The sequence below is a fragment of the Pangasianodon hypophthalmus genome, chromosome 24 (assembly GCF_027358585.1).
Source record: "Pangasianodon hypophthalmus isolate fPanHyp1 chromosome 24, fPanHyp1.pri, whole genome shotgun sequence".
In the NCBI taxonomy this organism is placed as follows: domain Eukaryota; kingdom Metazoa; phylum Chordata; class Actinopteri; order Siluriformes; family Pangasiidae; genus Pangasianodon; species Pangasianodon hypophthalmus.
Window position 1 is genome coordinate 18,911,417 of NC_069733.1, and position 24,793 is coordinate 18,936,209.

The 24,793-nt window shown below is 39.6% G+C and overlaps 2 protein-coding genes across 3 annotated transcripts in view; both read left to right on the forward strand.

Moving 5' to 3' along the window:
• dnah10 (dynein axonemal heavy chain 10) overlaps nucleotides 1–7,182 on the forward strand; it is a 226,809-nt gene extending 219,627 nt beyond the window's left edge. Inside the window, exons 72-79 of the mRNA XM_053229195.1 lie at nucleotides 216–311; nucleotides 1,243–1,414; nucleotides 1,510–1,641; nucleotides 2,704–2,915; nucleotides 3,028–3,195; nucleotides 3,983–4,163; nucleotides 5,411–5,556; nucleotides 6,736–7,182. Of these exons, the coding sequence (XP_053085170.1) occupies nucleotides 216–311; nucleotides 1,243–1,414; nucleotides 1,510–1,641; nucleotides 2,704–2,915; nucleotides 3,028–3,195; nucleotides 3,983–4,163; nucleotides 5,411–5,556; nucleotides 6,736–6,882 (1,254 nt within the window). The 3' untranslated portion in view covers nucleotides 6,883–7,182. The remainder of the gene's footprint in view (nucleotides 1–215; nucleotides 312–1,242; nucleotides 1,415–1,509; nucleotides 1,642–2,703; nucleotides 2,916–3,027; nucleotides 3,196–3,982; nucleotides 4,164–5,410; nucleotides 5,557–6,735) is intronic.
• An 8,651-nt stretch (nucleotides 7,183–15,833) lies between these two features.
• Nucleotides 15,834–24,793, forward strand: part of emid1 (EMI domain containing 1) — a 93,741-nt gene continuing 84,781 nt past the window's right edge. Inside the window, exon 1 of one of the 2 annotated variants that reach the window (XM_026931305.3) lies at nucleotides 15,834–16,411. In XM_026931305.3, the coding sequence (XP_026787106.3) occupies nucleotides 16,239–16,411 (173 nt within the window). In that variant the 5' untranslated portion in view covers nucleotides 15,834–16,238. The remainder of the gene's footprint in view (nucleotides 16,412–24,793) is intronic. The other variant, XM_026931307.3, reaches the window with a different exon arrangement.

The window sequence follows — 24,793 nt, forward strand, 5'->3', positions numbered from 1 at the left end:
CAAATTTAGTCAAATAATTAAAATATGATAAAAGTAATGTCAATTTTAATTTTAATTTTTAAAAAAGCTAGTTTAATTATTTTAAATAATAAAGTGAAACAGTATTTTTAGCCGTTTTTAAAGCGGGGTCTTTTTTTTTTTTTTTTTTTTTTAAGGAATTCATGCTTATTCTTTTGTCTGGTATGTGTGTGTGTGTGTGTGTGTGTGTGTGTCAGGTGTGTCTAGAGATCCTGAACACCTACCTGACCAAAGCTCACACTCAAGGCGACACCACGATTCCATGGGGCAGTCTCAAATACCTGATTGGAGAGGTGAGGCACTACTACACCCATAGAACATGACATCTCGAGCCTGACAAAACAAATAGGACCATATGCATGTTATTTATATGCGTATATGTGCACGTGTGTTCATGCCTGTATGTTTATATGATGTATAATTATGCGTATATGTATGTGTATGTATACTGTACATGGGTTTCCCTCCTTTTCCTTTTCCACATTTTGATCTTTCTACTAATTATCTCTTTGTTTCTTTCTTCTCCTTCTTTTATACTTCTCTTTTTTTCTCCTCTGAGCACACTGTTCTTTCTATCTTTATTTTGTTTGTGTAATCTTGTTTAAAAGGGGATGAGAAGGAACTCCAAAATTATAAATTATACAAGCAATAAATAATTTTCTATGTAATTCCTACCCATTAAAAACCATGGTGGTGATGGGGTTAATTTGCAAAAAAAAAAAAAAAAAAAATATATATATATATATATATATATATATAAAACATGTTTTCTGATTTAAATGAATTCTGTGGAGAGAATTAATTTAGCTTGGGAAAAAAGTGAAAACTGTCACTGCACAAGTTTAAAAAAAAAAAACAGGGAGCTGAAAATGTCACTGATTCAAGTTGGTGTTAATAATATTTCATAATATTTTAGTACGTGTTATTGCATCATAAAGTACAAGAGCCTATCAGGATGTAATATGCAAATTAGGATCATGCATCATTTTTTTTTTTAACAGAGAAAGGGGCGGGTCATGTAAGGGTTGTGGCATTTGTAGATTGACAAAATCTTTCTTATTCTTTGTTTAAATGCATTTCTGTGGGAATTAATTAGACAATATAGCAGTAATTTAGCTGTAACTTTGTTCTGTATTTTGTAGTTTGATTATAGTGAGTTATTGTGTGATAGCTTGTATTCGTTCATTTTTGATGACTAAATAAACCTCCCTGACCTCGACCCAGGTGATGTACGGCGGCAGGGCGATAGACAGCTTCGACCGCAGGATCCTCACCGTCTACATGGACGAATATCTGGGAGATTTCATCTTCGACACCTTCCAGCCTTTCCATTTCTTTCACAACAAAGATGTGGATTACAAAATCCCGCCAGACGGACTCAAGGATGTCTACGTCGGTGTGTAGAAAGCGTCTTTTGAAACTGTTGTGCTGTAGAAGTAATGAAATCCCTAAACTGATTTTAGAAACCAAATCTCTGACTGTGTTTTGCAGCTGAAATCGAATCACTCCCGCTTGCGAACACTCCGGAGGTGTTTGGGCTTCACCCCAACGCCGAGATCGGCTACTACACTCAAGCTGCCCGGGACATGTGGACGCACCTCATAGAGCTACAGCCACAAACTGGTACATACCTCCACAATCTAACTGTAATACCACCTGCAGGGTGTGAGTTCAAATCCCAGGACTGACAGTGATACAGTGATTCTGTGACACTTCTAAAGCACTTTAGACAGCAGTGGATAAAGAAAAAAGATGGAAAAAAAAGATGTGCACACTTGATAACCTCAACAAAAAAACAGGATTGTGTCTTTTACTGCTGCAAAGATAACACGTCCATTTTGTGGGTTCACTTTAACGAATACCTAAAAGCCCAAAACATAGATTAAATTGATTAATTTAACACCTGGAGTGTGATTTACCGCAACCTTAAAGTCACTTCAGGAACAGAAATTGTGTGTGAAATTGAATACAATCGAAGGGCAGGAATTAAATTTGTGGAAACCAGTTTCTTTATGAACAGACACACAATCAATTCTATACTCTTTTATTTTACATTATTTATATTTTAAAAAGTTTCTTGATGTGTCTCACCGCCTTTAATCTGTGTGGGGTGGGTTTCAGTTTTAATTTTACTCTTACGGAAATCTCATTGAGATCAAAAACAATTATCACAAAAGACCTAAACTACCCGAAAGACAAAAAACAATAATTTTGAAAGACTGACTTACCATGAACTATAAGCTAGTCTGATTTCAACTTTATTTTAAAAAACGGATTTAATTGCCTTAAAGTCTCATTTCAGTGCTACATTACCCAGAATCCCAAAGCAAAACCCACCAATCAGAGACATCGCCATAACCATGGAATTCATTGGGCATGTAAATCAACGTACGGGATTTTTGTTGAAAAAGATCGCTTTGTCAACGCAGAGGATCAACAGTGTTGGTAGTAACAGGCTAAAGGTGGCAAAATGCATTATGGGAACAGTATTTATTTTCTCTTGTAAAAGACAATAAGTTCTACCTTTGCCTTATTTTCTGTTTTTATTTATTTATTTATTTTTGTTTTGAAGTTATTCATCTCGTAGCTGTTTGGTTTGGTCTGATGCTTTAATGAAATTAATGAAACTAGTACTCGTTAGGAGGGAGCGGACGTGCTCTGAGAGAGTGTGTGTCCCTGGTGCAGGTGACTCTGGTGCTGGAATCAGCAGAGACGAGTACATCGGGCAGGTGGCGCGGGACATCCAGAACAAGCTGCCCATGCCGTTCGACCTGGACGTGATCCGGAAGAAGTTCGGCCTGGATGTGTCGCCCACCACCGTGGTGCTGCTGCAGGAGCTGGAGCGCTTCAACAGACTCATCGTACGCATGAGCCGCTCACTCGCCGAGCTGCAGAGGGTGAGAGAGAGACAGAGAGAGAGAGAGAGAGAGAGAGAGAGAGCAGAGCTGAGTAACAGGAAATTCACTGAGATGGAGGTTAAACGTTGTTCTGGGACTGTGTGTGTTTCAGGCTCTAGCCGGTGAGGTAGGGATGAGCAATGAGCTGGACGAAGTGGCCCGAGCTCTGTTTAACGGTCAGATCCCTGCTATCTGGAGGAAACTGGCCCCAGACACCCTCAAATCTCTGGGCAACTGGATGATCCACTTCAAGAGACGCTACGATCAGTACAGCTCATGGGTACGACATAAATCCCACCCCAAACTGCCTCTGAGATAGAGATAGAGATAGAGATAGAGATAGAGATAGAGACAGCGTGCCTTTCGCGCTTTGCAGAACAAATTTAGTTTTATAGGCTACTTTTTAGGAAGCTCGTGCATAAATGATTTGAAAAAATAGCACGTCTTACGAATTTTCGCTTACGCTTTTTTTTCTAAATATCAATTATGTTAAAAAGTAAATGAGTCAAAAAAAGAATAAGACATGAAAAACATAGTTAAGATTCAAGTTTAAAAATGTTTAATGTTGATGAGCAGAATTAGAGATAATATAACAACATATAGCAAATTTCTTAGTGTGTTTATGTGTAAGTTTATGCAGTTTAGGACTGCTGCAAAGGGCAGAGATTTTAAAAAATGTATATAATAATTAGATAATTTTAAGAAATCTAAATCATTGAATGGAGAAATTCTGGCACAGAAATATATTTCTCTCCAATTTGAGATTTTGAGTAGAAGGTGTGTAAAGATATAACAGAGAAATGCTGAAGTGAGAATGACAATTAGTCAAATAGAGCACTAGAGAAATCTCGATAATGATTTATGTTAAATAATAGTAATTATTTAATTATAATATATTATAATCCTTATGGTATAAATATAATTATTATGGTGATATTATGGTGATGTGGTGGAGGTGATCATGAAAGGGTGAAAAAATAAGAAACATATTTGAATCGTGCAAGATTTTGAGCTCTGTTTGGTGTGTGTGTGTGTGTGTGTGTGTGTGTGTGTTTGTGTGTGTGCAGGTGGATAACGGCGAGCCCATGGTGATGTGGTTGTCAGGGTTACACATCCCCGAGTCGTACCTGACGGCGCTGGTCCAGGCCACGTGCAGGAGGAACGGCTGGCCGCTGGACCGCTCCACTCTGTACACACACGTCACTCAGTACAGCAGTGAGGAGGAGGTGCAGGAGAGACCGGCTCAGGGTGAGAACACACACACACACACGCACGCACACACACACACACTCGCGCACACACACACACACTCGCGCACACACACATAACCAGACCATGTTATAGCCTCAGTAAACTGTGAGACACTGCAGGTGATTTGTGTTATTTATTTTTTTTAGACAATTACTGTTGGCCAGCTGATTGCAGATATTCTCACATAACCTATTTTAATTTATGCAAATGAGGCTGATTAAATGTGCATAAATTTGCATAGTTAATAAAAGCTTTGGATGATATTAGAATTAAAAGGTTGTGTCATTTCACTGTGACTCACAAGACTCACTTTGGAGAAATGCTTTTACAGAATAATATGTTTTCTGTAAGAATTGAATTTTTTAATTGTTTACTTAGAAATAAAATGCATGATTATTAATCAATTAGTTTTGAAAAACTAAATTTTCAATAGTTTTTCAATAGGTTAATAGTCATGCATTTCTTGTTTTTCTAATTAAAGGGAGGGATAGGGATAGGACTGAACTTTTTATTTCGGGCTAAAATTTTACAAATGAATCTAGTAAGTGAGATTTCTGCTTCTGAATATAGAAAAACAGAATTATTTGGGGTAAAACGGTTTTAAAAATATACGATGTGAGTGCATGTCTGTCCACGTTAGTAAGTGTGATTTATAAGACGATAAATGAAATCTCTATCTATTTTTGTTATTTTCAAAATGAGAAAAAAATGGAATTATACATGGAGCGGACAACAATGAGATTTTTCTGAGATTTTTTTATTAATTAACTCAATACATTATTATTAATGTAAAACAAGTGTTATACATGTAATTTTTCAAAAAAAAAAAAAGGAAAATTATTTACAGTACACAATTGTATAGAGTTTACAGCAGAATGGTAATAAAGTTTATACACACTGGACCATTTTTATAAGAATGAACTATAAATAAATCTGCACTTTTTAAAGAAATTTCAAGTTTTTCTATTAAGCAGCACTTTTAAAAAACCTTTAACCTCTATTTCAGAGCTGTTAAATTCTCTTTTGCAGCATCATGAAAATGCGACGTGTGTAGCCAAAGACAGATGTGACAGACTTTAATACAGATATTTAAAAAAAACTCAGAATATTAAAAGAAATTTACAAAGTCTTCCCTTATAACACATAGATTTATGAGATGCTCAGCATATTAAACACAGTTAAACAAATGTTGCAGCACACACATTCAGTGTGTCCTTATCTGTGTGTGTGTGTGTGTGTGTTAGGTTGCTATGTATCAGGTCTGTATCTGGAGGGCGCGGACTGGGACGTGGAGCAGGGCTGTCTGGTGCGCAGCAAACCCAAAGTGCTGGTGGTGCAGCTTCCCATCCTCAAGGTGATCCCCATCGAGGCTCATCGCCTTAAACTGCAGGTGAGAGTGACACAACACCTTATAAACACACACACACACACACACACACACCACTCCTCACAGGTTTATATTTAATGCACCCGTTCTAATACTGTATCGTTTCTATAGTAACAGCTCGTTCGCAGGGACTTGTACAGCGGACGCTCCACTAATTATAAACACGTTTATTAAAATCGTTAATATGGCGAAGTTTTCTTTAAGGAGAAATGTGTTTATGTAACATTTATGGAAGGAGTCTCCAGTGCCAACGCTTTGTAACAGTCAGAGGTAAAGCTTTAAGTTTTCAGACAAACTGTGTATTTTTTTTTGTCTTATTAACTTCAAGAAAGAGAGAAAGAAAAACAGGCGCTGGTGAAGGAACGGCTGTTTATATAAGAATGGTGTTCCACAACGTGAAATGTAACTATATACGGATAAAAAGTGCATGTCTCTCTTTCATAAATACGTCCTAATTGACTTACATCCTTATTTTCTCACTGATTTATTTAACAGCAGACAAACCTGACAAAATATCATGTTACCATGACAACCAGACATAAACATTATGTAAGCTATCAAATGTACGCTGCATTCGACTTACCTCGGAAGCGGGAAGTCGGAGCTCGGAGATCTGTGTGCTCGAGCTACAAAGCAGTGGGGAAAAAAACCATGGACGCCTCCGTGTTCGTCTTTTGTTAGCAACTAGCTAGTCAGCTAACTGTGATGAGTGAAGTACACTTTCATCCTTCAAATATAGTCAGTGTTATAGATTTAACAAGCGAATATGTCTGTATGTTGAGTGTTCTAAAGGAAATGCACATGTATATACAGTACAGTATAACTCATTTAAAGGGAAGAAGTGTTGCTCTGTTTATTGCTGATGCTGTGAGCGGCCATGTTGGTTTCATGTCACTTGCTGAACTCTGGGTTGAGGTGTCTGTATTTACGTATTAGTCGAATGCAGTATTAGCACATGGTTTATACTATGAGTAAAAAAGGATTGAAAATTTCCAGGTACCGTATCATCTGATAATAATTTTCATAGCAGTATTGTTGAACTGAGCTCATACTGAAGCCCCGCCCCCAAATCGGTTTTAGACCCAGTTATTATCCATGAGGAGTTGATAATTATTTGGTTCCTGAGCTCCTGAGTTCCTGTGCATGTTCAACACCACACCTTTATCGATGTGTCCTCCTCAGAACACACTGAGAACGCCGGTCTACACAACATCCATGAGGAGGAACGCGATGGGCGTCGGCCTGGTGTTCGAGGCCGACCTCTTCACCACCAAACACCACTCACACTGGGTCCTGCAGGGAGTGTGTCTCTGTCTCAACGCAGACTGATCTTTCTCTCCCTCTCTCTGTCTTTCTCTCTCTCTCTCTCTCTCTCTCTTCTATTGTGTTTAATTATTTATTAGCTGTTCTTCATGAAATTCACATTCAAGCTTGATGTTTTGTTTCACTATTAAAGATCTACTCTAAAGAAACACACTCCTGCTGTCACGCCAAACTCCTTTTGCATCACAGAGCACTGGGCGGAGTTTTCACAGAAAAATGGCTTTCAATAGAGCAGTTACTTCTTGGGATAAGTTAATAATCAACAGAGTTTTTTTTTCAGAAGCTTTTTACGCAACCCTCAGTTAAAGCTTAAATTGTTTTAAAAAATGTTCACTGTAAAAAAAACTTGAATGAGATTATAATAAAAGCCATAAGACCATTCAGAATATTTCTAAACATTTTACTCATTTCAGATTTGAAATTGTTTTGTTCTCTTGTTGGATAATTTTGCATTTAATAATTTCAAGCATTTGTTTTTGACGTAACAAAAACAAGACCATTTCAAAAGCTAGAAAAATAAACGATAAGATTTAAGATTTTTAGCACAGTCCTGTGCTAAAATATGGGATACATTTCTTTTTATACATTTGACACTGCAGTTAACATTTCTTTAATAAACAAAAACTAATAATAAATAACTAAATGATACTTAAATAAACAGAAATACCTGTTTAGTCTGTCTAAAACTGAGAAAGGTGAGACAGTAAGTATGGAACAAGTAATGTGCCACTACAAATCTGAATTTTTGTGCCTGTAGTTGATTGTGTGCCTGAAGTTTTGTTTTGTTGAATTACATCAAATCGAAATTGTATTCTGGGGCGTGAATTTGTGTGCAGATTAAATTTTCTAATAATCAAGTGTAGAAAATTATCATTCAGATTTCAGTGGCCATCCGTTTCAAATTCAAATTAAAATTTTCAAACACTTAAACTTCAATTATGATTTCAAATAAAGGCATCAAAATTTACCGTAAATTCAAATGATAGAGGCACATTTCTCAGTCCATAGTAGGGTCATTAATAAAATCCTGTTTTGTTGAAGTTCATTCATTCAAGGAGAATCATAACTTTTGTAAGATTTGGGCTGCATTTACATTATGGACCATGATGCACAATTGCAATATTTTGACACAGATCTGATTTTTAAAATTTTTTTGTTTAAAACATAAGTAAGCCCCGATCTGTATCTGATTGCCGTGTTTACATCATGCCCCTGCCAAACTGCTTTTGACTAAGAACTTTACATTTTTATGTGTGACGTACGCAGATATCCCGTCAAAATGCGCCGTGTCACCGAGCTCATCACTCTGTGCTAAGACTGTGTTGCACTGACACTGAGACAGACTCTGGTGCATTTATTTGTTACATAACAATTACGTTAGAACTAACAGGAAAATCAGATGTGAGTGTTTAGATGTGAGTCAGATGAAATATGTTTCAGATTTAGAACCTCCCTTGAATGTGGCTGATATGAAATAATCCGATCCGAGCTGCTTGCAGCGATATCTGATCTGTGTCAGAAGTCAGTAAAAATATCAGAATTGGAAGGGAGAAATATTACATACATTTGATTATATTCAAGATGTTTCAAATTAGGAAGATATATTTTTATAGTGTTTTGCTTAATATGGGAGGAACGACGGTGCAGCAGGTAGCGGTGCAGCAGGTAGCGGTGCAGCGTCACAGCTCTATGGTTTCTGGTTCGATCCTGAGCTTGTTTCTCCGTGTTTGTGTGGGTTTCCTCTGGGTTCTCCTGTTTCCTCCCACCTCCCAAAAACACTGGACTTGCCTATGATAAATTGCCTCATGGTATAAATGAGTGTGTGGATCTAAACGTGTGTATGCACGGTGCTCTGCGATAGACTGGCATCATATCCAGGTTGAATTCTCCTGCTTTACACTCAGTGTTCCCGGGAAAAGCTCCGGCTCCACCACCACACAGACCAGAATAAAGCAGTTACTAAAGATGAATGAATGAATAAATGCTTACCATTTCCTCTACCGCAGTACACGCAGTGTTTGAACATTTCTACCAGTTGATTAATTGCTTCTGATTTCTTATTTATATCAGCAAAACTTTACACCATTCTCTCCAGCCTAGTGCGATGCACTTCCAAAGATTGAGTTTTGTTCATTTTTAGTCATAAACTAGCATGTTTGCATAGTAGTCAAGCACCATAATGTGTGTGTGTGTGTGTGTGTTTTTTTTAAATATATCTTGTCAATCAAATAAGCCACAAGTTTATGGTGGTCACTTTGTACATAAACTTTAAATCTTGGCCTCTGCACTGTCAGGGTTTGACCATTTGGTGGCGCCACAAATCAGTGTGTTTCTTCGCTTCGGTTCACGCTCTGGACTTGGGCCAGAACTCAGGCCTTTCCAGCCTCGCCTATTTTTAATCTCTCAAGACGGATCTCTTTATTAAGTCTTCTGTGTGCTTGATTCCACATGACATTTCAGCAAGGCCTCAGAGATCACGAGACAGAATGAGTGTGCTCCGAGGGAACAGAGGGACTGCTTTGTGTTCTTTTAATTACAATCCTAACATCATTTCTGCAGATTGTGTTTCACTGACCCTCTCTCTCTCTCTCTCTCTCTCTCTATATATATATATATATATATATATATATGTATATATATACAGATATATGTGTGTGTGTGTGTGTATACATATATATATATATATATACACACACAGTATATTTGTATATATAGACCTCCTCCCCATACATATAAAACCCTTTCTCTCTCTCTCTCTGTCCCTGAAGGGAGGATTCTCCAGCCACACATTTCCTGCAGAAAAGAAAGGAAACATCAGTCAGCCGTAAGACGGGCCGGGGCTGTATTTTGTGTGTGTGTGTGTGTGTGTGTGTGTGTGTGTGTGCGTGCCATGAAACCTGTAGCCATTAAGAACCCACTGTTTGAGTTGCATTTTAAATCGGAGAGAGCTTTTGTAATTTATGTGTGATCGCCATATGTTTGTACTTGAATTTGACAGATTTCGGCTCGCTCAAACATAACCCGCGGGTCGCAGGAGGAATCCGGGACGTTCATATAGAACTTGATATATATTTCCTGACTACAGGAGCTCGGGAGCTCGGAGTCTGCGGAAAAAATCACATCAGTTTCAATTATTCACCGAACAGAATGGTGAAAAAGAAAAAAAGAACATTTTTCCTTTTCGTTCTAGCTTTCCTGATTGCAGGAGTTGTCCAGGCTGAAGTTAAAGTTCACCTGCACCTTTTGTCCTTTTACCCAGAGGTCCTTCCTCACAGATACTGTTCCACTGCCTGATATGACCCACATGACCCACATGCTTGCTTAAAGAAAAATTAAACTGTTCAATAAGTAAGGAATAAAACACTCCATGTGGTGCTGTTATAGGAAATTAATCAACAGTGCAGTGGTGGGATGAACCTGGAGTTAATGTTACCAGTTTTATTCCCCTTACACCACAGCAGCTTGCCAACAATTACAGTTTCTATTTTTAAAACAACACATCATACTTTTTATCCATTTATAGGTACATTTATTGTTGTGGAATATCATTCTTGTTCTCACTTACATTATAGCAGCTATAAACAGTCTTTCCCTCACCAGCCTCTCTTTTTTCTCTCTCTTGAAGTTAAAAAATTAACATAGCTTGTCATGTTACCAAGAAACCACAGAAGTCCTAAACTCCTCTGTCCTGAAGACATTGGAAAGGTTACACCTTTACCTCTGCCTGTTACAAAGTGCTGGAACTGGAGACTCCTTACAGAAAATGTCTGTAAAGAATGAGCTGTTACTATAGAAACAATAACGTGTTAGAGCTGCGATGAGAGGCTGTCAATGGAGTAAGCATTAAAACTAAATATTACTCTACTTACTCGATCTTTATAACTCTACATAGCTTAATAGCTCAAAAAATTTAACCTCAAGGGTTCCTTTTGTATATGTCATGAGGAACTAGTCATTCTGTTGCTTTAGCTAGATAAATCTTAGGCGAAAACTCCACACCACCCAGCAGTAATGAGGTAGACGAGTGACCCGTTGCATTCAGAAGGTCTCATTATGAAACAAAGCTTAGCTCCTGTTAGGCACCAAGTTCAAAAAATCACATTAATATATCTTACTCAGCACTGCGCTCAAATCTGCACATGTCTGAGTGATGAGGGGGCGCTTTATTTCAGTACAAACTCTCTCTGTTTCCTCTAATCCCACCACACTGATCCATACACGAGGGGATACGTGCCAGCAAGTGCCTAACGAGTGCCCTAGTGACCCCCCCTCCCTGCAGAATCTGCCTCCGAGGAGGTCACCAGGGCCAAATATGTGAGTGTACACAAGCAGCTTATAAAGAAAGGTTATAAAGAAAAGCTAGCTGTAACTCAATAGGAAAGGCGGAGATAATAGCGGGTTTTATGGAACAGCAGCACAAAGACGCAGTGAACTCTGAAGAGACAATGAGCAGCGAGTGCACGAGTGAGTAACTAGACATGAGGGGTGAAACGGAGCTCAGTGTGAATGATCCTCACGTCTATTTTTTCCCCCTGATTATTGTTAGTCGCCTTAGGAGGGGATTTACACGATACCCTAAAGTGCTGCAGTTACAGCTTGGCAACGATTTACACCTAAGAACCCTTAAAATGCCACGGGTGCCTCGATGAATAAATATCCAGCCCTCCACCTCCTCTTCCTCCGCCTCGGCTCTTTAAAACGGTTTTCTTCTGGCCAGATTGAGAACATCTGGCTCGGAGAGATTGGCTCTACTAGGGTGAGGTGCAAGGATCGCTTGCACCTTTATTACCTGGCCATGAGAGTTTGTGGTCGACTCTGTTACGCACTGACGAACTCAAGTCAATGGGTCTATTCATTTCATTGCACGGACGAAATCACTCAAAGACACACGGGGGCCGAGATTAGAAAGTTTTTTGAATTCTTAATACCTTCAAGTGGGACTTGGGAAAATGTAAGAAGACGAATACACGATACGCTCTGTGTTTGAGTGGTTTAAGTTGTGAGACAGTGTTTCTGGGAGGGAATATACACCAAATGTGAGCTAGCTAACGACTGAGATGAATGATTTAGCAATCTGGCATTCAGCTGTTTTTATATGCATTATGTAAAAGAAATACAACAAAATTACATAAGAAATTCCTAAGAAAAGATTTAGTACGAGTCATAGCATCGATGGCAAAGCAAGGTTTCATGGGTTTTGCTATAAATCGTGACTATCACAAGAATGGACCATTCGTACCTCGTAAACAAGATAAACACAAATCTTTGTTTAAATATACCATACATCTGCATCTGTATGTTGAAAATTTCGATTTTCTCGACTGCTGATATCTGATATCTGGCTGTTCTTCTCACCAGACGAGGTACTAAAGTTTTATTTGTAGCTCCGGAGAGACAAAGAGAGAGAGAGAGAGAGAGAGAGAGAGAGAAACAGAGAGAGAAACAGAGAGAGAGACAGAGAGAGAGAGAGAGAGAGAGTGGTCACACAAGCGCAGACGGAGCTTCGGAGGGTTAGGCTGCCTGCAGGGGCAGGTGTTTAACTTGGAGTTGGACCACAGCGATGTGGTTTTCCAGAGTGTTTGCTCAGAAACCCTTCAGGACACTTTATTCACTGCACAAGAGAGACACTTCTCATGTCTCTCTCTCTCTCTCTCTCTCTCTATCTATCTTCCTACACAGGCAAGACTCCTCGTTTAGGGGGATTTCATGGAGGCCAGAGTGAAGAACGTATATGACACAATTCAACCGAATACAGAGAATTTAACCTCTTAAATGATACGTTATGGCCTTGAAACTTGTTTATATCTGACGTCGTCCCACTAAAGATCCACCTCAGTACTCGAAAAATAACATAAGCAGAGCTGAACTGCGTATGAAAAGGATCTGTCCATAATTCAGTGACTCCGTTTTTCTAAATATGAGCCATCGTGGCTTCTGTCGCAGATTCTCTGTTGAGGTTTATCCAGTCACACACATATTTATATTTATCCAATCACAGACATATTTATGTACATTATTTAGCTGAAGACAGACATAGCTTCTTTAAAAAAAAAGGTTACGATGTTTAAAGATGAATGGATGGAGCAGTATGTGTTTATTCTCCTCTTCAAGCTCAAAATCTGTTCAGGGTGCACGACTCTAGTCACAAATGCCAACATGAAGGACAGCGTGAAACAAAAAAAACATAATCACTTTAACCTGATGTGTCTTATTTACTAATCATTAATGGTTAAGCATTAAAAAGTAACTGTAGTTCTGTAACTAGATCTCTACAGATTTTAGTTCCTGGACTCTCTCTTCACAAAACCGACCAGACTCGAGTTCCTCCTGTCAGTCAGGAAACATTTCGATTCGCAGTGTTCCCTCACCAGAGCTGAGAAAATACATCTCCATCTTTCACATTTGTAAATAAGACACTTGGATTGGTGTTAGTGTGACCTAACAGCCTCAAAGACCGAGCAGCAAAAGGAAAAATGTTCTGTTTCTTCTCCTAAATTTCACACAGCTGTTTGATGATGCAATGAAATAGTCGACATTATCCCAAAATCTTCAGACAATAATGATTTCATCCCTGAAAGCACAGTTCCTCCAACACACACACACACACACACACACACACACACAGGTGAGCTAATAAGACAGCGTTTGCTCACCCACGGGTCGCATGATTTTCCCCCGTTCTCCCAGAACCATTAGCGTTTTTATGACCTGTTTCAACACCTAATCATCAAGCTTCATTGACTCAGGTGTGCTTTATAGGGGGCCATTCGCCAGTTATAAAGCCATAACACTGTAATTGTTTGTTGTGAGGAATTTAATCTCTTCTATTCAGAGCCTCTTTACATATTTAGTGTGGATTGACGAGTGTATTGCATTTTTCAGGTCCTTTGAGAACGGATACTAAACCAAACTAAACTGTTAGCCTTAAGAGTGAAAAATAGTTTTAAATGACCCACTCAGGTCTATAAATAACTGCTCGGATTAAATTTGGAAGGAAACTGTATCGTTTATCCATCAACTACAAGCCGCGCTCTGAGACAGAACAGCATGTTTCACTCAGCCGCACTGCCGTGCATCAGCTCGGGAATCGACACAGCCGTATTTTAGACTTAATGTCATCGTTGGGATGGATTCGTATTTCACTCGTACTTTATTCTTAAACACTCGTTTCAGCCATTCTGTACAATTTGCCCTGTAAACAGGTGAGCTTTGAAAAACTGAGATCACATCCATAAGCCTGAATTTTCCTTCCTAAACTACAAAACTCTCCTAAAATGTCTTTTCTCATTATATATTTTAAAAATGTTTGGTTTGTTGCACATGAAGATATTTTACTGCACAACATACTGATCAGTATTTCTAGCAAACCATTCTATTTTTTATAGTAAAATTTGATAATCTGTGGTTTTATTAGAATATTTAATGGCAAAATATATTGTGGTATACTATATTTTGATAATATTTTAAATAGATGTTAATTTATCAATTATTATTGCCAGTAAATCTGTTTATACATATAGCTGGAAATAAAAACAAAAGTTTGTAGTTACATAAATTACATCCATGTATCCTACAGCGCTGCTGAATCCTGGACTGTGATTGGTCAGAAGGTGTTGATTAGTTTTCTATAACAGCAGCTCTGACAGTAGCGCAGGTTTATATTAATGCGCTCGTTCTGATACGTTATCGTTTCTATAGCAACAGCTCATTCACAGGGACTTTGACGTTTAGGGCAGAAGTTTTCTCTAAGAAGATGTTTCATTAACATTTATGGAAGGAGTCTCCAGTGTCAGAGGTGAAGCTGTAACTTTATGTTTTCCGATATCTTCAGGACAGAGGAGTTTACGCTTCTTTGTGGTTTCTCGGTTACATGACAAGCTGCGATTTTGTTTTGTTTGTTTGTTTTATTAACTTTGAGAGAGAGAACTAAGAGATGCTGGAGAGGGAACGACTGTTTATAGCTGCTATAACGTAAGTGATGCTTGTTTTGTGGACTTTCTCCACAATGTAAATGATTATAAATGGATAAAACGTCTGATGTGTTAAAATGTCTGATGTGTTGCTGTTTAATTAGTAGCTGTTGGCTGTAGTATAAGAGGAATAAAACACTTAAGCATTGCTAATAATAATTACTTGGGCTTCAGTTGTCCAGTAACACTACAACAGGACGTTAAATACATTATTAAAACATGAATATCGACGTTGTATTTGGAAACATATAACGTGTCATTTCCTGTGATGTCACATCCATAAACTGATTAAACACTATTAAGCTGTGATTATATGAATCAGTAGGCATGGCAAAAGCTCAGAATGAGTTTAAATGTCACTTCCACGGCGCTGTAACTAGTCAACTAGTACAACTAGTGTAACTACCACGTCACAAAACGTTACTGTGACGCACTTTATTGCAGTCGCGTGCAGTTTTTGGAGCACAGCCATGGCAGCAGGTTTGTGGTGTTGTGATTTGACATTGTGTTAGTGGGGGAGTTGTGCGGTCTGGGGACTCAGCCAGTGTGTGTGTGTGTGTGTGTGTGTGTGTGAGAGAGAGAGAGAGAGAGAGAGAGATTAGAGAGGAAGTTGTGTGAAGGAATGGGGTTGGCTGAAGAATAGTGCACACACACACACACACACACACACACACACGTTTGTCTTACTAGGCTTATGAGGACCTGCCATTGACATATTATAGGAGCTAATTAATTCCATGCTTCACATAAATCTGACCCCAACCTTAACCCTAACAACCAAAAGGAAATATTTATTTATTTATTTATTTATTTATTCATTCATTTATTTATTTATTTATGTTAAAAGAAAAGTTTTCCTGGTGGAGACCAGCCAGATGTCCTCACAAACTCAAGCCTGTCAGATATTCAGTCCCCACCATGATATAAAAACACGCCCACACACACACGCACGCACACACACACACACACACACACACACACCGCGAGGACGCTATAAAGCTGCTCTGTTGGTTGCTCTTGTCAAAAGTGCTGAAGATGTGAGGAGGAACTGAGGAACTGAGGAACTGAAGGAACTTTCACACGTTCACGCTTCCGTTCTGCTGGATTTCGGGACAAACTCCTCGCTGATTTATTCTTCATTTTTTTAAAAATTTTATTTATTTATTTTTTTGCATATTTTAGTTCTGTTTCTGCGCAGCTGCTGACTCCTGATATATTTGGTTTTTGTCGGTTGTAGAAGAAACGTCTTTCTTCCTGACCAGCCTGCACTTCAGATTAACGCCATTTAAAAAGAAAAAAGACAAGAAAAGAAAAGAAAAGGAGACCGTGTGGAAACAGTTTCGGTAGAGTGTGTGTGTGTGTGTGTGTGTGAGAGAGAGAGACGCCGCTGTGATGGGCGCGTGTCCCGCAGGCTCGGTGTCCGCGCCGCACCGGTGCGGTTCCCGCTGCACGCTCTTCCTCCTGCTGCTGCTGCTGTGTCTGGTGTGCGGGGCGACGGGGACCTGGGGACCCGGACTGTACAGCTACCAAACCGGGACCTCACTCAACAAAGACCCGAGCAAAAGGTACGAGTTTTACTCAAAGTTTTTTGTGGCGACGAGTGCAAAAGTTTGCGCACCCTCACCACTACCACCAACACCAACACTACCACCATCACCCTCACCACCAATACCAGCATCACCAACAACACCAACAACACCCTCACCGCTACCACCAACACCAGCACCACTACCACTAACACCACCACCATCACCCTCATCACCAACACCAAAATCACCAACGACACCAACAACACCCTCACCACCCTCACCACTACCACCAACATCACCACCATCACCCTCACCACCAACACCAGCATCACCAACGACACCAACAACACCCTCACCGCTACCACCATCATCACCACCATCACCCTCACCACCCTCACCACCAACACCAGCATCACCAACGACACCAACAACACCCTCACCGCTACCACCATCACCACCATCACCCTCACCACCCTCACCACCAACACCAGCATCACCAACAACACCAACAACACCCTCACCGCTACCACCATCACCACCATCACCCTCACCACCCTCACCACCAACACCAGCATCACCAACGACACCAACAACACCCTCACCGCTACCACCAACACCACCACCATCACCCTCACCACCAACACCAGCATCACCAACACCACCCTCATCACTACCACCCTCACCACCACCACCATGCTTTCACTGATGTGTCTTCATTATCGTTCTCGCACCTGACACGGTGTAGATGTTAAATAAGGAGCTGTGTTCAAAGGCAGTGATTAAAATTATTACATGAGTTCATCATAAATAAATCGATTATTAGCAAAAAGTCACTGACAACCTTCTGTGTAAAAAAAAAAAAAATTACTTTATTTTTAAAACAGTGTATAAACACTGAAGCTTTTTAAATACAGGGTTTCTCCATAGAAGTTGTGCCTTCGTTAGCGGATGTTCGTGGACGTTCTGGTCCTCAACACTTCCAGTCTTTTTGAATTTGCTAATAAGTTTGGTGACAGTGTGGTGTGTGATGTGCTCGCCATGTTTCCTGTTTAAGTCCATCGCAGCCTTGCGACAGCTTCCTGATCCAGCCATGAGAATGATTTCAATACCTTCTTCTTTTGTCAAATGAATTCTTTAAGGCTATCTGAAAAAAATATATGTATATATAATATAAACTAAGTATGAAATATTTTGGAAGACATTTTGTTAAAAAGTGTTAATTTCCCCCTGTGTATGGAGACTTTTGGGACACGCTGTAGTTCTTCTCTACATCATCATCATCATCATCATCATCATCATTTACAAATTGATGCTATCCCAGGTTCTGAACAACGCTGGTCACATATCTACCAGAGGAGATTAAATCGTCTCGTGTTGTATTATATCGTAGCAGATTCGGGCGTATTGTCAAATATCCAATCGTTACTTTAAGAATCGAAAGCGTATTGTATCGTGTGGAAGCCTGATGTTTGCACTCCTGTGATAAACTGATTCTTATAGAGGAAAAAAAAGGGCAACCAACTGGAGGGTTAAATAATAATTCATATTTTTAAACGGGTGTGTACATAATTTACATATGCTAGTTATTAAAAATATTATTAAAGTAGTCCTTCGCTACGTCATCATCATTCGCAAATTAACGCAGATTCTGAGCAAATTGAGTTACATATCAATCAGAGGATAATAAATCGTATCATATCGTATCGTATCAGATTCAGCTGTGTCGTCAAATATCAAATCGGTGTCTTATAATCATATCATATTGTGTCTTAAGTTGTATTTTACGCCACTCTTACATATTCAATAGGAAAATAATTACTGAGAAATTATACTTAAAGAAAAGTTTAGATAACGTGTCAAAATCTACTCAATTAAAACTGCTAGCCAAGAAGATGTACTCAAGTAGCTGATGATGACGAATTATGATTATGATTCTTGATAATTATTTTTTTCTTTCGTAGTGATAAGTTTGATTGGATGCTCTAAAATATAAAATGTGAAATGTAAATAAAATGCGCAGGAGCCTGTTGTGTTGATGCTTTGGCTGGATGAGAGAAGACGAGACCTTTGAGGTTTGTAACAAGTACTTTGAAGATCTAAATAACATGTACGGCGTAAAAAGCATGTAATTAAGTAAGAGTACAAATATTCAATTTCACAAAGTAAAAGTACTTAAGTATAGTAATGAAGTGCAATTACTCAAATATCTTCCACTCTGAAAATAAGATATTAATGATGTTGTGTTCTCTAAATCTAGTAACTTGTAACTTATAAAAGCACTGATTAGGGACCTTCAGCGTACTTCCTTTAGCTCCAGAGCCCCTTAACCATCTGAAGAACCTGTTCTTCTAATGTGTTTGAATGGAACCCTGGTGTGTTCTCCCCATAATGTGGTTCTTTAGGCAGGTGAGAACACAGCCATCACACTCTGGTGCAGACAAACACCTGAGTAAGAACCTGCTTTCACTCAAACCTTATAGCTGATGTCAAGGTTCAAGGTTCTTTATTTGTCACATACATTACATACATGTGAGGTCGCCTGATCTCAGCAAATTGTTCAGTCAAACTAAATCTCAAAATCTGCACAAAAAGATCTGAAACTATCCCAAAAAATGTTGGAGGTGACACATACGGTGTGAAGAACAGACACTAAGAGTTTTTAATATGATTTACGTTCTGCGTTCCTTCAAACACAATTAACTGTTTTACTCACTTGAAAATGAACAAACATCCTTCGTTCCCTCTTAATGTTGCAGCTTTTTTACTTGTTTAAAAAAAAAGAATAGTAAAGTAAAGAGTAAAACACTTAACAGAACTTTGTACACTCTTTGTTACTTAGAAAACAGCACCGCAGACTATTTGTAAACCAGCACAATAAAAGCAAAATCTTCATGATGTTTCATTTAATGTCTACGAAACTACACTTAAAAGTTCACGAAATGAATCAATTTTAACGTTCAGTGAGATACTTGTTACTGTGCCGTTGATACGCTCAGAAAAGTATACGTTATGTCTTTTTTAGCAGCATTAAAAAGACAGTTGATGTCTTTTCATAACTAATGATTGATATTGGGTCAGAGGTTCGGACTCCCATGGGGTCTGGCGATACGACAAAAACATGATATCACGATATCTGAGGATGTTTCTACGATACATGATATGCATCACGATACTTAGGTTTGCAAACAAACTGCCTGCGAAATTGTGTTGCTTTTAAATTTTAACTTTAACAAAATTAATTTGATGACGCTTTATTTATTTGATGACACTTTATTTCTAAAAAAGAAAGAAAGAAAACACTGAAAAAATTGAAAAGAAGTTTTTTTTCTGTAACATTTTACAGTTTTAAAGATGCAAAACTTTAACATCTAAATCAGCTGCTACTAGAGATTGTAATCATTATAGAAAAAGAAGTTATAAAAGATACATGCGCTATTCTGGGAAATATGTCTCGTGACATAATTTATCATGATATGGATATGATATATTTTGGTTCTAACTCGAGTGCTGTTAAACAAAAAATAATTAATCAAATAAAGTGATTTTCCGGAGCAGACATGTTTGGTTAAGAGTAAAAATGAACTCTTCAGAAAGGGGTATAATCTGGCGTACTTTAGGTAGCTTGCAGCTCAGAGAGAGATCAGAGAGACGTGTGTGTGTGTGTGTGTGTGTGTGTTTCTGGTTGAAATTAGTCCCAGCTATAATAATTCACTATTATCTCTTTAGCAGAGCGTTGAGAGTGCAGCCTACAGATGTGCGCTCGCTCACTTCAGAGCAATTCTCATCCATTCATTCGTCTTTTCCTTGACTGTCGTTTTACAGTAAGCGCAGACGTTCCGGCACCTCGGAGATGTTTTTGCATCAGCAGTAGCTTCGTCACTGATGAGTCAGAATCCTTTCCCACCATTCACCACCTCCATTCAGAAAGAGACGTTAGCATACAAAACAAATCTCACATCCATCTTACCGTCCCGCATTGTGTGTCTGTCGCTCGGCTTCCTCTTTCCTGTGGAAACCCACAGCTCGCTCCCATCCTCACCGTGCCTATTGTCTGTCTTAATCACTGACTAAGGACCTGCTTTCACTCAAACTCCAGCACCCTAACCTTCTCTGCACCTTCTCTGGTTCATCCTTTGAAGGAACCCTCAAAGGTTCAGAGGTTTTACTTGCAGAAAATGCCAACAGCCTCATTAACCTTCATTAACCACAGAACCCTTTTGCTTTCACATGCACAGTGTTTAGTGTGTTTGAACGGAACCCTGGTGTGTTCTCCTCCTCGGTGCGGTTCTTTAAGCACACAGAGATCACACTCAGGTTCTGAGCGAGGTGACCTCGGTCCGCTTTCAAGTGACCTCTAGTGAGAAAGCGATTCGACTCTGAATCGACTCACCTGCAGGAAGTGAATCAAACACGCCGAGCAGAGCTGTAGCGCTGCAGAAATGCCATGTGTCCTGCACTAAAAGAGAAAATAAATACTGGATGCCACACACAAAACGTTTTACGCTAGTTATTTATATAATTATCTAATTGTTCGTTGAGCACCAGCTCCGTGTTCTCCGGATGTTCTGTCTCGATATTTCTGACTAATGAATGAAATAGTTTGAGTATGTTATGAGTACAAGTAAAAACATTTATGCAGTTCATGACTGTTACACAATGCCGCAGATTTCTGAGGTAAAAAAAATAAATCTATTTTCCACAGAAAAGCTCAGGCATTCGTTCGAGTCTATCTGGCCCAAAAATACTGTTTTTACTTGATTTGGACTTTTTGTGTAGGAAGTTTGGACAGATAGAGACAGATAGAGACAGATAGAGACACGCAGCACTGAAGTGATTTGGAGATGATTTATGTTATATTTTCCTAAAAACTAGTCATAAGTGTGGATGCTATGCATGAATGGGTTTGATTTTTGATCTTATATAATGTATTGCAGCAGAATTGTATAAACCAGTCACTGATCTCAGACCAGCATCTTTCCAGCCTTCACCTAGCTGTCAAAGACGGGATTCTAATCCGCTCTAAATCCTGTAGAGAGCGAGCCGCTGCTGGACGAGCTCTTACAGCACACACACACACACACACACACACACCCTGAGTGTGTTATAAAGCCTGAACAAGCTTTTCGCTGCTCTCGGTCAGTCGGTTGGTCACGCTGAAGGTGTTGGAGTATAAGATGACAGACGAGCATCTTTCCAGTTCAGATTTCCTGCTGAAACGGAGAATTAATGTCAGGTCTTGGTGTGTAGTCATGTTACAGACGTGTGGTGATGCTCAGTGACATCGTGTCTCGCTAAAGATGTGTGTGTGTGTGTGTGTGTGTGTTTGGTTTTGAGAGGAAGTTGGCAGAACGAACGCTAAACGCCTCATTTCCAGCCTGTGATCTCGGTGAAAAAAGAGAACAGAGCTTGAGTGTGTGGCCGAGATCCGACCTCCGTCCCGCATACAAATATTTACCCTGTTGTGTGTGTGTGTGTGTGTGTGTGTGTCTGAAGTACGCAGGTGTGGATGAGCGCCTGTGGTCTCTTCACTGTGAGTTTATCTCCTCCCGTCAGTCAGACTCACAGGGACAGACAGTGTTTAGCAAACAGACACAGCTGGAGCACCTCTGGAATTTTACTCTTTACTAATGAGAGCAGTGCATTCTGGGAGCGTTTCCTTCACCATGGGATGCCAGGTCAAGTTGAGTATCTGACAGCTGGTTCTTTTTGAACCAGGGTTCGAGCTCCTGTAGCGTAGAAGATGTTAGCGATCTCGAGTTACGTCTCAGCTATCCAACAACATGACCTGTAGATGGACTGGTGTGTGTGATGACCTGAGATCTTCACCCCGATGTCTCATTTACGGAGTTAGTCCACATTGTGTTCCACGTGTCTCGCCTCCAGATCCACCATGACAACTAACTTCAGTGACTAAGGTCAATTTTACCAGCGGCGGTACTCAGCTAAATTTTGTGAATGTCCAGCTACATGAACTTCAGCATAAAATTTAAAGTGGAGCATCTGTGATTAGTTCATGGCTGTAAATAATATTTGGTTATGTTTTGTTTTGAAGTGGTGCTTCTCATTACCACTTTTGACTAGTGACACAGACTCTGAACAGATAAGACGTCTGTTTTGAAATTGAAACAAAGAACGAATGCAAAATTCTCCATCCACTCGTCTTTAATCGTTCTCTTTTCCTTGTGAAGAAGTCACAGTTTTTTATTAATAATCCTCTAAAACATTGTTCTTTAAAGTGGTGTACATGATTTTTTTTTTTAAAATTAATTTTGTTACTTTTTTAGAAATCACAATCGAACGTTTTCTATTTATCCTTTAGGTCTTCTCATTCTTAGCTGGATTGACTGCTCCTTTGATTTGAATGGCTTTAATCCAAACCTCAATAACTCAAAAACAAATAAATATAAACTGATAATAAAGCTCCAAATAATGTTATCTTGGACTTAATATGTTCCGTCGGTGGAACATTCAAGAATAACAAGTGCCTTGACTCCAAAATATAGACAAAATATTTTTGTTCTCACATTTAAATAATGTTAATGAAATAAATTTGTGCTGAGGGGGTCTGTGGGGTTTGTTTTACAGTTAAAGTGCTTCCTGGCTACAGAACATGTGAGATCTCTCCAGTACTTTGGCTGGATCTGCATCCAGACCAGACCACGGGTCCATCCCTGTTTTATAGCGTCAGGATCCAGAGTCGGGGACTTTAGTGATAGTTTTATGTTTTTGAGAGGGTTGTTTTTGCTCTAGTTTCCACAGAGGAACATTTTAGGAAACGAAATACCTTCCTGAGCAGTTCCTTTAACAAGTTCCTGGTTTTCAGGGGTTTCTGCTCCACTGTGGGAGTCGTGACTGTTTTTCAGAAGAACAGAAGTGACACGTGCTTAAACCGGACTTACATGTGCTCCTTTAGCTGATGTTTTTATCCAATTGAGAGAGAAGATACATCAGAGCAGATGAGAGTTCAGGATCTTGCTAGAAAACCCGGCAGTGGTACCAGTGGTGGTGCTGGGAACTCCCAACCTTCTGATCAGCCTTAACCACTGAGCCACCACTTCCCAACTTGTACGATATTAGGATTTAATCGTCTTTCCATGATATTACATTGCCATGATGTCCAGTGACGTTTATTCCGATTGTATTATATTGTTTTCCCAGACCTGCTGACCTTCACACATTTTCCGTAGTGTAACCTTTAACATCGGAGCACTCAAAAATACACAAAAAGTCCGATCTTCTTTCTCCTGAATAAAGTGGGAGTTTTATTTTCTTTAATCACAGGTCTGTCGTTAGATCTGACAGGAGAACCCACGTTATCACTCAGTCTGTTATAGAAATCGGACGAGATTTTGTCCGGATCTCGGACAGCGCGGCGAGTGTGGTAAGAATCAAGCGTGTTTATGAGATCGGATTTGTTTATCATGCAGACGTCTCGAGCTTTACACCACACACAGGAACATAAATCAGGACTCCGGCAGCTTGAGCGACACCCTCATGCCTCGCAGCACGGCCGAGGTGTGGAGTTTCACACATCTGTGCGGTGTGAAGTGTTGCACTTGCTTAGCGAGCGCCATACGCCCCTGATGATGCAGAGACCCTCGTGTGTTTGATGATCCATAGCGAGGAACCTTCTTTAGCATGACACCTCATCCTCTCCTTCTCTTATTTTTGTCCCAGACGGCTCGTTACCTCTTCTCCCCTCCCCCAGCATGTGCACTCCATTAGCGCCGTGACCTTGTGGACATGTCCAGGATCCTCCTCTCCGTTCCTCTGCCTCGTAATTCTCTCCCGCTTTTGTTTTTTTGGCCCTTTGTGACACTTTCTTTCACCACTTCATTAATCTTTGTTGTCCCTCAGAGCAGTACTGTGCTTTGGGACCCTTAGCTCCGACCTAATTGGGTTATATTCCCCCTTTAGTGGGCCTGTGGGACAAGCGCTAATGTAACAGGATGATTGAATGACTTCCTGTCTCTCTTTCTCGCATTCTTTCTTTCTTTCTGAGTGCTGCTTTGTCATTTGTTTTCCTTCTTATATTCCTTAATCTGGGCTTTCTTTCTGTTTCTTTCTCTCCTCCCACTCCTTCTTGGTCATCGGCCATATCTGTCAATCGCCGCTCGCTCCCAGTCTCTTTTGTTTTCCTTCGCCGCCAAAAATGTTGAGAAATCCGTTTGTGATTTTTATCTAGCAGAATTTCATTGCGGGAATATTCTCTTCGTTCCTGGGGTCACTGCGTGTGTTAAGGGCAGAGAGTTTACTCAGATGGAAACACCTGAATATTATTCTCAACTGTTTTCTCTCTCTATCTCTTTCCTGCTCTGAGAATTTTATTTTTCGCTTTCTGGCTTGGCGTCGTTTTAATATACACACACCAAATTGAGAATTCAGTGCTGGTTTCAGCATGTTTCCTGCTTGGATCCA